At 44.5% G+C, this 16,971-nt stretch overlaps 1 protein-coding gene across 2 annotated transcripts in view; it reads left to right on the top strand.

The window, feature by feature from the left end:
• Positions 1–16,971, top strand: part of TRPC5 (transient receptor potential cation channel subfamily C member 5) — a 104,704-nt gene that overhangs the window by 20,152 nt on the left and 67,581 nt on the right. Inside the window, exons 2-4 of one of the 2 annotated variants that reach the window (XM_088172954.1) lie at positions 16–157; positions 1,888–2,156; positions 14,809–15,207. In XM_088172954.1, coding sequence (XP_088029080.1) covers positions 14,830–15,207 — 378 coding nt within the window. In that variant the 5' untranslated portion in view covers positions 16–157; positions 1,888–2,156; positions 14,809–14,829. The remainder of the gene's footprint in view (positions 1–15; positions 158–1,887; positions 2,157–14,808; positions 15,208–16,971) is intronic. The other variant, XM_014877232.2, reaches the window with a different exon arrangement.

Below are 16,971 nucleotides of genomic sequence, written 5' to 3'. Positions count from 1 at the left end.
GCCTCTGTTCTGCAGAGCCTGCCCAGGAGAGCAGTGTTTGTGCCTGTCTGAGGTGCTCGGTGCTGGTAAAAACCACTCCACTGTGTTTGGATCAGAAATCAGGAGAGGTGGAACTGAGCTGCAGTTCTAGGAGCAAGGAGTCAGACCTGGGCCAAAGGTAGGTGAAGAAAGCAAATAGAAAATTTGGCCTAATGCGTTTAAGAGAGAATTGAAAAGAGGTTGTCACTGGCAGCAAGATCGAGCTAAGAAAACAAAATGCAAGGGCTCCTCAGAGTGCTGGAGAGGACAGGAAAGTTGGTGCTGAATCTGGCTTCCCACTGGAGAGCTGTGCTGGCAAAGGTAATTAATGAGCAGGGGATGGAAATCGCAGAGAAACAGGCTGCAGAAGCTGAGGAAATTTAGACAGGCTGCAAGTACTGTGACACTAAACACAAACCAGGTTCCTCATGGCACTTCAGGGAATATAACCTCAGTGCATTGAGAAGAATTCGGCCTTAGTTCATCAGAGTAAAAAATTCATTTTGGTTTGGTTTTTTTCATGCATATAGTGGTAACTAGCTACTAAATACAAACCCATTCCTTTAGTATAGTTACAGAAAGAGACCAGAAAAAATTAGGTTTTGAGGAAATTGTGAACCTGAATTCTTTTGGTGAATCCAAATTAAGTCCTGTATGTAATTAAGCTAGCAGGGATGCAGGGTAATCCTAAAGAGTCAAAGAATTAATTTTAGATTTGTGACAGAAGCAAGACCAGACTCAGTATTTTAATCAATCAAGCAGTCTCTCTAGGAACAGCTCAGAATTTGAGCAAAGTCCCAATTTTCCCTTGTGATGATGCATGTAACATGTCTTCCATGGATATTATGTCTGCAGTAATTTTTGCTGTTCTTCTGTGGAAACTAGATTGTGGGTAATAAAATTTAATGGACAATGTAGAAGAATGCTAACAGCTAATTACATGAACAAGGAAATGTGTAAAACTAACCGTAGAGCTTGAAATGATGGAGCTGTACATGGTCATTATGCCAATGCCCATTGAAAGAGTGAGGGGAAAAAATGCCCAGATCTTCATTTAATATCTCTGCCACTTGCTTGTTATACAAGCTGGGTTTAGCCCTTTGTATCTGTTTTTTAATCTGACACTTTATCTGCTTTTCTGTATCTGGAAAGAAGAGTGCTGACAGTGAAGAGGAGAGCTGTGCAGTGAAATTAATTGAAAATAGGAAGAAGCAAAAAATGAATTCTAGGAACAGAACAGGTTCCTGTCACAGCAACCAAGAGCAGGCTGTGCTTGCTTGCAGGCACCAGTGGTGCCACACACCCTAAAAGCAGATGAGAGGAGCAAACAGAAGTGCAGGTATGAAAAGCTGCTTGTCCAGAAAGGCAGTGAAATAAATCCTCAGTTTGCCAGGTCACTGGGATGGGGCTGTGGGGTGAATCAAATGCTGCTCCCAGTGAGAGTCCTGATTACTTTTCAACCCCAGAGAAGCTTTTGGACACCTCAGGGATGTCACCCACAGTTATTTTGCCACATGTCTGACATGTCAGTGGTCCCTCCAGCAGTGTGCAGAGATTCTTAAATTCTCTGCCTGTTCCCTGTGTTTCAGTGAACACCTTAATCATAGCTCACTTCTTGTACAAGTTTTAGTTATGTAGCTCCTTTTAGGTGGGGCACAATAGGTGGGGGCATGCCACCACCCAGGCATGGAAGTAAGAAGAACAAGAAGGATGCTAAAAAGGAAAATAATGCAACCTGGTAACTTTCCATCTCCTCTCCCGTATAAGGATTGGAATTGTCACCAAGCAGTGATTGTGCCCCAGGATTAAACCCCTCACTGAGATGGATGGGACTGTTCAAACCTCTCTAAGCCCTTTGTTCCTTTCCAGGCTGTCTGCTAACTCCTGTATCTGTGTAAGCATCAGATACCTGAATTTTCAGACCCTTCAGAGCCATAGAGGACAGAAGCTCTCAGATGAAAAAGCAAGAGGAAACCAAAAGAAAATGAGGATACGAAAGAACAGTGCTTGTCAGAAGAGACCAGCAGTGCATCATCACTGTACATCTGCTGCTCGTGTTTGAGGGAAAACATCAGCAGAGAGCTCTCACTCTGCACTGCAGGCTCCCACAAGGGTTCAGCTGTCAGTCAGTGCTTAAGGTGTGGATGGAATGGGGTTCTTTCCTGCCCTGGATATTCTCTCACAAGCTGGAAGTGTCTCCTGCTTTGCTTTCTGTAGAAAACGGGGGTGATGGTACTTCCTATTTTTCATTGCTCCCTAACCAGATGTGTCAAGAGGCAGGGATTTGCAGGAGGAGAGCCCTTTGAAAACAGTGCCTGTCTGGTGATATCCACTCTGTTTGCATTGCTGTCTGTAGCCACAGTTATCCCTGTGCTTAAATAAAGTTCTCAAGTGTACAGCACATTTTCTCAGCTGATTTTGAGCTCAGCATGGCAGTAATGGAGGTGTCTTGCAGCAGAGAAGCTTCAGCAGGCCTTGGCTGTTAAGCAGCCCTGTACAGAAATGCATTTCTCCTCTGCCAAAAGTGGTGTTAAATTGGTGGCTGCTTTATTGGATTGAGTCAAAGGGATCCTCTGTCTCTCCATGTGAACAAGGGTGGATGATATCTATCTGGAATCATTTAATGGACTTCCCAAAACTGCCTTCATGGAGAACACCAGTGATGCTTCTGCAGTGTGCTGGCTGAGTGATGACACCCTTTTAGCTTTATAAATAGCAGAGCAGGCAATCCCTGAAGTGTGTGGGCTTGAGTCAGTGCACAAAATGCCACTGTCGCCCTGACCTGCTACCAGAGCAGAGCACGGGCACATCCCTTGCTGCAAGGATCATAACGGGGCTTTTTCCAGCCAGGAAAGGACTTAAGAGGAGCTGCAGTGGCCTGCAGAGAAGATCTGGCATCCCCAAAAGAAGCAGCTCCCAGGAAATGGTCATGGCTCCAAGCCTGACAGAGCTCAAGGAGGGTTTGGACAATGCGCTCAGGGATGCACAGGGTGGGAATTTTGGGGTGTCTGTGCAGGGCCAGGGGTGGGACTGGTTGACCCTTTTGTGTCCCTTCCAGCTCAGGATGTTCCATGACTTTGTGTTTTCTGTGCTGTGATTCTGTTTTCTGTGATTTTCTGCCATGGGCTCCAAGGCCCATTTCTCCCCTCTCTGTCCCACATCTCAAATCTGCAAACTCTGGCTTAAAGTTAGGAGATTTTTAAACCCAGAGAATTTGGGACACTTTCTGTCTGGTTTCTGCATCAATGAAGTTCACTCTGTGACTCACACTCTTTACTTCACACCCCAGAGGCTAGAAACTTTTTTTTTTTTTTTTTTCCCCAGGAGAACACATTCTCATATAATTATTGAACTCCCCAAAGCTGAGGGCTGAAAATAAACCCCAGCAAGTGTGGCTAGACTCCCAGGGAAGTGACAAGCATGGCATGACTGTAATCTAGTCTAGTCGTGCAGACTGTGAGCAGTTAGGGGAGCACACAGCCCTGGGGAAAGCTGCTCTCCTGGGGTGAAACAGCTCCTTGGTACTGCTGAGAGTGATGCTGCTTGCATGGCCTGCTCCTTGGTGTGTGGTTTATCCTCCATCTCAATCTCAATGCCAAAACTGTTGCTTTCAGAGTCACTTTAGAGCCACTTTGCAGACAGTGCAGTGCTGCTCCCTTGGCAGAGATCAGTATCTTGTGAGCCATCTGTCCTGTAAGAAACAATGCTGCCTTGTCAGGGAGATGGTGAGAACGATATCCTACACTTTGTAATCTGCGATTTAGCAGCTCCACACAAGCATTCAGGAAAGACTGGCAGCATAAAAAGCACAGCTTTTATCAGGAGAGCAGAGATAGAAGCCCCAAGGAGCCAGGCACTTTTGCAGGTAGTTGTTGTTTGGGTAAATTAAGCAATTAGCCAGATTCCTTCTTTGCAGGTTCAGTGCTCACCATGCCTTTGATGTGCAGTAAATCACAATTTTGGTACGTGGCTGCCATGATCTGACCTATGGTTTAGGTGGAAGCCAGGACAGCATAAACCAGGTGTGCAGAGGAGAATCTGGTGAAATTTTGGGTGCATGAGGAGGAGAGCTCAGGTCCTGCCTTGCAGGGAGCACACATGGTCTCCTGCCTCATTCCTTTGCCAGAACTGTGTCTCTCCTGCCTGGCAGAGGTACCTGAGGGATGCACAGAGGGCAGGAGGGGACTGAGCTCTGTGGGTGGCACCCCAGGATCTCCCAGCAGATTCCAGACACTGGCTGGGAGGATGGCTGGAAGGGAGCAGGGCAAGGAGCCTTGGAGGGGGGACATCAACACCAAGAGAAGAAAAGAAAACTTGTGTAGACATCGGAGGTTTTTACCACTTTGGGGGTGATTTTCATTTAACTGCGAGATCCTCCTCCCAACAGAGGTCAGATAGAAAAGGAGAAAGTGAGGCTGTATCAGAAGAGACCTGAGAGGGAGGAGAAAGGAGAAAGGGAGGACAGAACATTTCCTTGAGAGAAAAAGTAATGCCTTGGACTGGTCTGTAAATCCAATAGTTAAGATAGACTCCAGGGGCAAGGTATTTGTTAACTGTTTTCTTTTTAAGGTTTGCAGAACATTAATATTTTAAGTAGTTTATTCTTCATTAGCATAATTAAGAATACATAAGTCTAAACTCAGTGAAAACAGAATTAACAAATTAGCAGGTGCAGGAATTTGGAAGCGAGAGGTTTGGGAAAACAGAGCTTGCAAATGTCGGCATTAAGTAGAGCAGGGAAATCGTGCCAAACCTTATTTATGGATTTGTGCATTTCCTCTGCCTGGGCCCACTCCTGCAGCCAAAGGAATGCAGCTCAATTTAAACATGAACCCCTTGCAGTTATACTGTAGCTGAGCCTGAACCCTAGAGCATATAAAATAAAATTCTTCTGAAGAGAAATGATGAGCCTCGCCTCAGATGTCTCTTGAAAGCTGAGGTGTCTTGAATCAACAACTGAACAGGGAAGCAAACTGCAAAATTAAATACAGAAGAAAATGGGAGAAAATTTGAGAATAGTGTCTTGATGAAGGGAAACATAAAAAGAAAAAAGCAGTGACATTAAAGTATAGTGCAGACAAGGGTTAGGGGGGAAAAAATGCTCATGTGAAAATTCCCCTTAGGAAGACCAAGAACTGATTTCCAAGATAATGCCCTGCAGATTTTTCAATGTGTGACAGAGTAGCCCTGTGGCATATTTAAAGTAAGGTTTTTCCCTGGTAATATGGGACATTTCTAGTTTTTATCATCACTTGCATGGGTTGAAACTACTGCACTCCAGATCACTCTGACACTGGGCTTGTCTCAACAGGCACCAAAGAACTGTTATAACTATTAAATTATAGGTATATAATATATATGTGTGTCTGTATTTATGAGGCATCCTGCCCCATTATCACTTGCTGTCACAAGGATGAAACAAATAACTTCTGTTTTGCTGCAGATTTCCAGCCCATATAACATGAGGATGAATGCTGTCTGTCCTTTTAAAAGGACTTTTAGGTCTGTGGCTCAAAAGATCAGCATGTTATTATTATTTGTTAGTAGCCAAAGGGCACAATGTAAGTATGGCAAAGATTAAGGAATAATGTGGTTACTCCTACAAATCTCGGACCCAAATCTCTGACTTTACTAGAATGATCTGGAGGTTGAATAAGCAAGTTTTATACTGCAGTTGTTATTCAGGAACATTTTTAGGGCATTAATGGAAACCAAAACCTGATTCTATGCATTCCTTCACTTGGAAGCAGTTTAAGAGTGCTGCTCCTCTCCAAAGCTGCTTTATGTCTGTGCAGCATTTTTGGTGTCTTTCGGATTTGCCTGCTTAGTACTCTTGAGAACAACATTTTTCTACTTAAAATGAATGTGTTTTTACAGCCTCCAGCCTTTCTGTGGGTCTTCAAAAAGTGTCCAGTCTGCACTTCTAGGCTCTTTCCTGAGCTATCTCAATGAACTAGGATTTGGCTTTGCTTCTTTATTTTATCTGCAGACTATTCTGTTTATTATCACTGTCAGGAGGAGCTTTCTCACTCTTTCTTTCTATGAAGATTTCTCTTTTCTGGATGGCATTTCCACCTCCCCATAAAGCACCCAGCTGAGGCAGTTGTTTTGTCCAGGGACTGTGAAGGATGGGATGACCAGGGCTGACTTGTGCAAAACCAGACTGAGACAAACTGGGGCTGCCCTTCAATCTGTCATCTCTGTCTCCATCCTTGTAAAACACATTCAGAGAGAGCTTTTGCTTGTGGAAATGTTTCTCTTTCTCAGCTCTACAACCATCTGGGTGGCTCAGACTGTGGGGTTTGGTGCCTGAACTAGGCAGGATCCAAGGTGGTGAGGAAAGGAGACTGTGAGCTGCATTGTCTGGACCTGGTGAAGGAGATGTAATCTCCCCACACCTGTATTTAAATCAGTCCTGTGCTGTACTTAAATCAGTCACCTGCTCTAAGTACTTGAGATATTTGGATTTTTCAGATTTTTCTTCCTCTGTCTGGAAGCCCCTAAAAAAAAAAAAAAAAAAAAAAAAAAAAAAAAAAAAAAAAAATCTTTTTTTCTCTTTTGGAGGTTTTAGAAAAGGGAAATATCTGGAAGCTTGTTGCCTTTCCAACAGAGTGCAGGCACCCAGTGACTGCCAGGCACCAACACCCTCGTGGGAGCAGGGTGGCTGCTCCTTGCCCACCCAGGGCTCTCTGTTTGGCCCCATTTGTTCAGACAACTGTGAAATGCAAGTGGTGTGCCGAGGCCAGTGTGCTTGCTCTCCATGGGGCACAGATTCCTTGTCTTCCTGTCCCCAGTGTTCTACAGATGCAATGAATTTGGCTTTTAATCCCTCTGTGTTTACCATGGTTCAGAATTTAACTCGGGGTAAGAGAATTTAGGGTTTTGCACTTTTTCATATCCAAAAGGTGCTGCAGGTGAACATAATGTTTTCTAAAACAGCCCCTTTTTTGTAACTGGGAAACATTCATTTGAGAATTGAGCACACGAGTTTGTCTCTTCCTTCCAAGAACCTCCAGTCAGGTCTGAATGACAGAATCGGGAACAAAAACAAAAGGGAGCCAGGGCTGGGGTTCCTGCAGCCCAGTAACCCTGGGGGCTCAGAGCAGGGGCTGCAGGTGATGGATGCTCCATGTGCTGGCTCTGACTTTATTTTTACACAGGTGCCAATGAAATCAGCCCAGCAGAGCTTGTTCAGAAATGGGAACTGATAGCCACTGATGAATCCACTCATTGCTGGGTGAGAAAAAAGAGCCTGAACTGTCTCTGTTGGTAGTTCAGAGCTTGCTGCCTTTTCCTCCCCATGGCCACTGTGCCATCACCTGGACCCTCCCCATGGCCACTGTGCCATCACCTGGACTTCTCCCTCCTGCCTGGGTTGTTCACTTGCACTTCCAGCCAGGCTGAGGCAGGTCTGACAATCCTCACAGCTCTCCCCGAGTCGATGCTTCCAGATTATCTTGCTGATTGAAGGAATGATTGAAGAAATGATGAGCCAGAGTGGGAACAAGCAAAAAAAAAAAAAAAAAAGCAACTCTCTTGTTCAGTAGCTGCAGCAGGCAGAGATTACAAGCAGCAGGCACAGAAGCAGTGGACACAGCCTGGAGATGATAATGATGCCATGCTACATTAGTGCTGCATTAGCAGATAAGACAACAGGGCAGCGTGCTTGACAGTATTTCTCAGTTCACTTGACATCTCTTTTTTCTGGAAAATGAATACATAGCCCATCTCAAACAAGAAGGGGACAGAGCAATGACGTCACACAGACAAAATGAGCTTTCTGTTCTGCCTGCATTTGTAAAGATATGTACTATGAATATATTCCAGGGCTTTTTTTTTTTTTTTTTTAATTTTAATCTTCTCACAATGGTACATTTTTATTTATTACCACCTGCGTGATGGCTGTGTGGCAAGAAGTGGGAGAACTGCAGACTGTAAATACTTTATTATAATAGTAGCTAAAAGCATGTTCTGCAGCCATTCCATCACTAGGAAGTAATTTTAATCATTTTAGTAGCCCAGACTGATTTCTGTTGAGGTAATACTGAAATATTCCATGGCTGGGTCAGTACCTCCCCCTCCTGCTGCCTCCCAAAGAGGAGCTTTGCATTTGGCTCTACACCAGAGGCTTTTTTTGTCATCTTCCCAAAGTTGTGTCTTGCTTTGCAGCCCCTGCACCTCTGCTTCCTTCTCGCAGGTGTAGGGATGACTCCTCTGGCTGTGCTGCGGGGAAATCTCGTTTGCAGCTGGTTTTTATTGCAGAGCTGCTCTTTCCATTCCCAGCCCAGCGTGGCTGAGGAGCTGGGCTGAAATTTTAGCATCGTTATCACCCCATTAATGCCGTGTGAAACTCGCCTGGGCAAATGTCCACCTGCATCCCATGCCTGGGGTGCATCAAATCACACAGAAGCCATCCCTGCACATGCAGGAGGCTTGAGGGAGCCCAAAGCATTTGAGACTTCTGGTCAGGCCTGGCTGTCTGCTGCCCAAATTCTCCACCCATGAATTATGCTCTGCCTGGCAGAGGAGATGTAGAGGAGAACACCCTATTGCAAAGGGAGCTTGCTTATCTTTGGACAGAATGAGGCAGGCGAATCCTCAGTGCTTTGCAAGAGGACACAAAGCTGAAGCTTCCAGCAAGGAGCTTATATATATGTACATAAAAATATATAAAAAATATATATAAAGCACATATACACATATAAAAACACGCATATAGATCCCCATATGGGGCTGGTCATGACTCATCAATCGATTATGCAGCGGAAGAGGCTTCTACCAAAGAGTTGTCCTTTCCAAATCAAACATATATATCTTTGATAATTGTCACCCTCCCCAGGAAGTTAAGATTTGCAGTTGGGACTCGACTCAAACTGTGACATTTTGCATTGCTGGCGAAGAGTTTTCTTCTGGCGTCTGTGAACTTTGTAGTCTGAAGTTTGAGGTTGTCTTTCTTTGCAAACACTTCTGGGTTAGAAGGTTCTGTGCTGTACCTCAGGCAATTTATGGGTTCTTAACTAGGCCTGGAGTGATGATGATGATGGAAAACCATTCCATAGGGAATTGTTCCCTGCGTCTTCTAAGGACATTTCCCCAGTGTGAATCAGGGGCCACTGCAGCCTTGCATTTTTATCACATATGCTGTTAGTGCTCTTCCTTTCTCTCGTGTTGGGCAGTGAAAGTGGATTACTCATCCCCACTTTTATTAGCTGTCGGTTTCTCATTTTTGTGTTGTACTGCTGCCCTGCAAATTTTGGACAGCACTTACTCCAGTCAATGATATATTTTATATAACTTATGAGCTGGATATAAACTTTCTGAGATCGTGGGGCTTTAGCTAAAAGGAATTTACACAGCCATAGAACCAGAAGGTCACCGCAATTTTATAATTTTAAAACACATCTGAGGTCAGACATTTATTCAGTCATGGCTCTCTTTGCATTTAAAGGCATCAGGAAGAATTTCTGCTTCTGGTGGTGAGAGCCATCATGAGAGGCAGTGAGACTTAAGGTTGCAATCTGGTTTCCACTGAAGTCCATGGAAAAAGCAATTTTCTGGAACAAGAGGGTATCTTTGCAGAAGGATGGGAATTGCAGAACGTTACAAAGTCAGTTTTATTTCCTCATACTGTGCTCAGCCAGGCATTGTTAGTAAATAAGATCTAGAGCACTTAAAAGAAGGATCCAATCACAAATCCAATTGGTCCATTAACTATATGTAATATTATTTACCTAAGTGGCCCTTCTGGACTATTTCATAGCTCAGGTTTATAACCTTTTTTTAAAAGATCAATAGTCCTGAGCAGGCAGTGTGTGAGCACATTCAAAGTCAGGCCATTTTCGCAGTTATGGGCCGTGATTTCCAGACCTGGAGTCCAGATTAGAATTGCAAGAGGAGGGAAATGCTCTGCCTGAAACACTAAAAAGAAGAAACAGCCTTGGCAAGAAGGATGGGGGGAAGCAGTGAAGCGAGGTGTGTTGCAAGGGGTCAGTTCTTTGATGGGACTGATACAACTGGAAAATGCAGGTGGCTTTTCCAGCACCTAAACCCTTGTCAGGTCTGAGAGGGAAGGAGGAGTGGCATTTAAAGCCACCCACGAAGTTTTGCTGGGTTCTGTCAGTGTGAGGGAACACCCAGCTCTGCTCTGGCAGGTGAAGGGGCTTTGTTGGCTGCTCTCAGGTGTGATAGAGTCCCAGCAAGTGGGAAAGGTAACTCTGCTGTTGGTCTTGTGTCCAAGATCTGTGTTTGATCATTTCCTCAGGAAAGGTAACTCTGCTGTTGGTCTTGTGTCCAAGATCTGTGTTTGATCATTTCCTCAGGCTGTCAGGTGCTCACATCAGCTGGCAGCTAAATTCAATACCCTGGAGCCTCTGCTGCCTCTGTTACAGAGGGAGCTCAGCCACCAGGAGCTGAGCTTTTCCACCTCTGAATCAGCTTCATGTTGATGATCAAAGCAAATAAAATCCAGGAAAGTCCTGTTTTATAATGGGCCTGGTGATGCATGGTTGGAAAGTGGCTCTTGTTGGATCCCACAAACCTGGGGTTTTTGAGCTTTCTGTGCTGTCAGGCACTGACCCTCTGGAGAACACTGCTTTTGACCTGAGGCCTTGCAGAAGGCTTCCAAATTTGAGTGATGGAGTTAAAATCACGGGTGTGTAGTGAAATAGAAGTGTGTAATTTCACATAGTGATGGGTTTTAAATTTGAGGGTTTTATAGTATAGTAGTAGGTATGGGAAAAGATGGAGGGGTTTGAGCGTTGTCTCTTTCGGTTCAAGTTCCTTCTTTTTCATTTTTCTTCATGAGTTTCAGGCAGTAGTTTCTGGTTAGTCAGTCAGTGTCACACTAAGGGTCATAAAAATCTAGTTATTGAGTTAAAAGTAGAAATAATATAGGTATTAATTCTCTATTAGACTATCTGGCTTTAAAAAACCTTATAGCAACTGCATCTTTCTCCATTTTCCTCGCTTCTAGCAGGTAGTGTCAAACACTTTGTACTTTCTAATAAAATTTAATAAACAGCCAAGCCCAAACACAAGAAAAAACGTTTCCATCGTGTTTTTGTTAATCCTAGCTCTGAGTAAAAACAAAAAAGACTGAGACAAACCACCAATTAAGTGGTGCAAAACTCCCACCGCTGTTACAGCTCTGGCTTCCTCCCCTTCATTTCTGCTCATCTCATTTCATCCAGGTCACTCTGACTCCCCTGAGACAGGGGTGTGTAAAGTGGGAACTGAGGGATGGCTCAACTCCTAACAGACCCTAAAAACTTCTTGCAGCGACAACTCATGGAATTTTTAGTGGCAAAAAGCCAGAAACTTTCCTTCCCCAGACCAGGCTAGCTGTTCCTGCCAGGTATGGCTGCTTTTCAGGGGCAAAAACTCTGATTTCTTGTGGCAGGCACCACAGAAGTGGTGTCAGGCTGAAAAGGGTTGGAGATTTGGATTAATAATTCAGGGAGAGAGAGATGATAGAGTCCAAACTGAGTGCTAAGTCCTCCTGCCTGTATCTTCAGTAGTTTGTTCTATTTCTCTTGTTATGGTTCTCTTGTTTCTCTCCACCTGCTTGTGGTGCAGGTATCACCACTGCATTAGCCATCACTGGATATTGGCTGAGGCATCTGCAGTCAGGCATAGGCTGGGAAGAATTTTCCTTGCCCCAAATAGTAACCCAAGTAGGAGAAAATGCCTCTCTGTGAAGAGAATTCATATGGAAAACATGTGTTTTCAGGCTCTCTGCACCGATTCCAAAATTTTAGTGTGACTGTGTTTCTATTTTTGCTACCTTTCAGGAATGTCACTGCTGCTTCTCTCTAGGCAGCACCTGTGCATTTCCTTCCCCTGGATTTCATCAATATATTTGTAATTTTTAGCTGTTAAGCAGGAGACAGGACCAGTCTGGGAAACACAAGTGCTTAGGGCCTCCCAGAATTGTCTGCTTCACCAAGAGATGCTGCCCCGGGGGGACTGGTGGTGCTGAGAGGTGACAGCTAGAGCAGGGATCTTGTGCTCATTCATTCCATCCACAGGTTTGACTGATGCTTTGTTAAATAATTTTGATTGACGAAGACATCAGGTTTGGAGGGTCTGTCTGTAAATTATGCTGGATCCCTGGCTGAAGGGCAGCTCAACAGATAAAGGTTTTGCTGAAATCTTCCATGAACCCCAGGCAGACATTTTTATTATTTTCTTTTAATCCTGCCTGCTGTTATTCCCAAACACAGTCAGCAGCATGTGTTTGTAAGGCTATGCAGGTGTTGGCATGAGAGGAATTCAGGAAGATCATTGATTTAGTGAGTCTTTCCTGTTTGGTTTTACTGCAGCTTCCTATATGTTTGAGGTATTAACATTACTGGCTTTCTTTGGCTGGGGTTGTACTGGGAGATGAGATCTCACTGAGGAGTTAAGATACTTGAAGCTTTCTTTTCTTTCTACTGAACTGTTGGGAAGGAAAGGGATCCAAGGCTGGCATGATGTTTCATAAGGTGACATTTGTTATAACTCATTGCAAATGTTACTCACCATCTACAAAACGTCCAATTAAACTAAAGAGCAGTGAAAAATATCCAATTCCACTTTAGCAGCTCCACTTGTTGCCAGAATCCCTTATGATTTTGGAGCCAACAGATTCCCCCAGGAGACCTTTACCCAGTGGCTGCTGTCCTCTGGCACCAGTCCCACTGGTTGGTGTTCCCTGCTCCCATCAGCCAGACTGTCACACAAGGACAACATTTCCTTCCCATTTGGGTTTGTCCTTACTTTCCCAAAGATCTCTTTGGTCCTTAGTTGTTACCAGACCTGTGCTGCATCCTTCTTTCTCCTGTCAGTTTTCACTGGGAACCAGCTGGATCCCAGAGGAATGATGTTTTCAATAGCAAAATTTGAAAATGACCTGTGATTCTTGGTGCTTCAGAAAATCAGAGTAGTTGGTTCTTCATGCAATTTATTGAAACTTGAAGCTTCTGAGTCACTGAGATTCTTCCTTAGTTCCAAAAGCTTTAGTGGCATAATGCTCCTGTAGAAAATAAGCCAATATATTTATGGTTTCTAATCAGATTATGGGTCCTTTTGCCTCCAGTGCCTTTGTGTGTGTCTCGAGGTTGAATCACTGGATTCTGTGGTTCTGCCTGTGCAGAGGGGCACGTGTGAGCAGTGTGACAGCATCTCTGGGTGTGTAACAAACACAAACTCCTCTCGCACTTGGAGGAGAGCTGATCCTGAGTGAGCTCATTCCCCGAGGTGCCAAACGGGCTGGTACAGATCCCTGGCTCCCCAGCAAGTTCACAGATGCAGCTTTGCTGTCTGCTACAGCCACCCACCGTTCTGCAGTGTCAGCTGGGCTGGAGCTCAGATCCACCCACTCTGGAAAGGCAGGAATGCAGCCGGGTACCTGCAGAACCCCGGTCCCTCTGCAGCCTCCTCCTCATCACCTTTTATCAGCACCTCCTTTTCCCCCAGGATAGGGCACTACAATGGACCAAAACTCTGCCTAATTTGCTGCAGGAAGCTGCTGAGCATTGGGCAAGGAGATGGAATAAGTCACCCAATTAGTCAGAGCTGCTGGTGGCCCCTGGTGCTGACCTGCTGTCGTTTGTCAATGCCAAGCAGAGGTAGACAAGCCTGGTTCTTTTTTTCCTTACCTGTGAATACCCAGCCCATGTTTCCTATGATTCCAGTCACCTGCTGGGATCTTTGAGGCGTGGGAAGGAAGCTCAGTTCATTCAGTTTGCTGCACTTGTTCCAAGGCAGGATTTACTTCTCGTTTTCCTAGACCACAAAACAACATCGCTGCCTTTGGAGAGCAAGGGTGGGAGCTTTCTACATCAGCCTGTTTTTAGGTCCTATTTATAAATGAGGAGAGTGAGAAAAAATGTTTAAAAACATGCAAGCTTTAAAAATAAAACCATGACCTAGTCAAAGAGTAAACACTAAGGAAAAATAAAAGACTGTTTTAGGACACGGAAGCAGAGAAGCAGCAGCAAAAATGTTCAAAATGAATCTATTACTGTAAAGAGGAAGGTGTAAATCAGCAGCTCCCATCACTGACAGTTCAGAGATGCTGGCTTAGCAGTGGAAATGGAAGAAATGAAAAGAACTTTGAGTGGGGAATAAAGCAAAGATGAGAAATCCCCCTATTGGCATGTGGTAGATTACCCATAAACATCCAGATCACGCTTCTGACCAGACAAAAGACATCAATGGTGTAGTGTTTAAACAAGATAAAAAAATTAAACTGAGTTTCTGTCACTGTGAGTAGTGGTGCCACTTTGATGCTTTCGGGTAGCCCTTTAAGGTGGGGTTGCTCAGGGGGGATGTTAAGAATACATCATCTTAAAAAAGGATGGGGAATTCAGGAGGGGTGTTAAGGATACAATATCCTAAAAAGGGATGGGGAGCTCAGGAGGGGTGTTAAGAATACATCTTAAAAAGGAATGGGGAGCTCAGGGGGGATGTTAAGAATACAACATCTTAAAAAGGGATGGGGAACTCAGGAGGGGTGTTAAGAGTACATCTTATAAAGGGATGGGGAGCTCAGGAGGAGTGTTAAGAATACATCTTAAAAAGGGATGGGGAACTCAGGGGGGATGTTAAGAATTCAACATTTAAAAAGGGATGGGGAACTCAGGAGGGATGTTAAGAATACAACATCTTAAAAAGGGATGGGGAGCTCAGGGGGGCGTTAAGGATACAGCATCTTAAAAAGGGATGGGGACTTTTCCCGTGATGAGCCTTTGGAAGTTTGTCCCCTGTGAGGCTGTGCTGTCACTGATGCGTGGCTCTCCTCCCTCACAGCTTGCCTGGTCACTATGAACCATGGCCCAGCTATACTACAAAAAAGTCAACTTCTCCCCGTACCGAGACCGGATCCCACTGCAGATCGTGCGAGCGGAGGCAGAGCTCTCGTCGGAAGAGAAAGCCTACCTCAGTGCCGTGGAGAAGGGCGACTATGCCAGCGTCAAACATGCCCTGCAGGAGGCAGAGATCTACTACAACATCAACATCAACTGCATGGATCCTCTGGGTCGCAGTGCCCTCCTCATAGCCATAGAGAATGAGAACCTGGAGATCATGGAGCTGCTGCTGAGCCACAGCGTCTACGTGGGGGATGCTCTGCTCTACGCCATACGGAAGGAGGTGGTGGGAGCTGTGGAGCTGCTGCTCAACTACAGGAAGCCCAGTGGTGAAAAACAGGTTGGTTGGGTGTTCCTGTTCAGTTCTGAGATGTTACCCTGCCTTAGGAAAGTGCTGCTGCTCAGAGCAGAGCCCTTGATGCTTTAAATGCCCACAGCAGTCCTGTTTGGATGGTAATTCTCCAGCCTGAGCAAACATGTTCTGCCTGACTCAAACACTCAGTTTTTTCTCTTTTACTCGGTGTTCTTTCCAGCCCCACAGTGTTTGTGGACACACTGATTTATAGGTTGATTTATAGACGAGCGTTTTCTAAAGGAATTTGTGGCTCTCTGAAATTATATTACAATCTGTAAATATGAACTATTGCCATGCTGTTGTGCTGATATTAAGTGGAATTGCTTTTCATAAGTAAATCCTGAAAGCACACAAGCTTATTTACAACTGCAAGCAAACAAACAGTCTGTTGGGTTTCAGTCCTTTGCTGTAGTGCACACAGATCATCTTGGTCTCCCTCTCCAGAGAGCTCCAGGGCAGAAATGCTGAGGCAGGACATAACTCACAGCAGTGACTTGTAGGAAGGATCCTTAGCTGCAAAGCCATCCCTAAGTTACATAAGGATCTTTGTGGAAAAAACACCCAGTCTGAATCCTGTCACTTCAAGTGTCACCTATTTCACTACCTCAACTGTTTTTTTCTGGTTTTCCTCTTTTTTTCCTCATTTGTAAGCACTACTGCCAATAATGAGAATAATTTTATCCCTTGCTGACCACTGATAATCTTTGCATATTCACTGCTTAGAAAGGAACATCCAAAACTTGGGTAATCCTTATATATCAAGCCTCCTTTAGAAGGGAACACATCCCCCTGTGTGTGAAAAATTAATACCAGTCAATCATAGAAGAAAATGTTTTCAATGCACAGGCCCCTTAGCACATAGTTTTTCAATAGTAATTTTACATAACCAAAGCAAACAATAAGGATCAACCCTGACAGAATTCAAGATGCTCAGCTTATTATTTAGAAATGGCAGCATTGTGCATGCTGTAGCAATGTGATTCTACCGTGTGGTTTAAAAATTAGACAGATAACGAAACTCCTCTATCTGACCTAAAAATGGAAATGTTAGCACTGAGTTTTAGTCTGACAAAATGCAAGTAGCAAAATACAGACCATCCATTAAGAATGAGTCATTTTTTCCTTGGTCTTCTAGAAATTTGAGCATCCTGCAGCTCAACAGGACAGCAAGCAGAATAAAAAAGTTTTTTCAGTAATGTGAGGAATTGCCACTGATAATAGCAGGCTAATGACAAGTTTCCCCTGAAATGTCATGGAAGGCAAGTGAGGGGATTCGTGTGGATTTCTGTAACATCCCTTGAATACCAAAACTTGTGTCCACTCAAATCCACAGCCCTGCTGGCTTAACTGGACAGACAGAGGTCTGTGAAATGAGGCTGATATATTACAGCTGGAATTCAGCTCCAGTGTCTCTAGTTCAGTGATCCATTTCATAGTAGGCCTGTTCCATTTTTTGTTATCTCTGTGCCAGCTCTCCTTCTGTAGCTAGAATTGTATCTGCTGCAGGGTTTACAAGTTGGAGGAGAGCATGTGTGGGGGAGAAAAGATTCAGTTCCAGTTTCAGCTTTATTTACAAGGTTTGTTGCAAGACCAGATTTCGTCAGTGTATTTTAAACTAGCACTGGCTGGGTGCAGGGTTCTATGAACAAACTCGGATTAACTTCCCTGGCTGGGGTTCAGGCTCTTCTGGAGACTACAGGAGGTGTTTGCTGGTAAGGGGCTGCAGGATTGGACTTTTCTTTCAGCTGT

This window comes from Sturnus vulgaris, chromosome 14 (assembly GCF_052056855.1).
Source record: "Sturnus vulgaris isolate bStuVul1 chromosome 14, bStuVul1.hap1, whole genome shotgun sequence".
In the NCBI taxonomy this organism is placed as follows: domain Eukaryota; kingdom Metazoa; phylum Chordata; class Aves; order Passeriformes; family Sturnidae; genus Sturnus; species Sturnus vulgaris.
The sequence above is the reverse complement of the archived record's forward strand: the minus strand, read 5'-3'. Positions and strand labels throughout refer to the sequence as shown.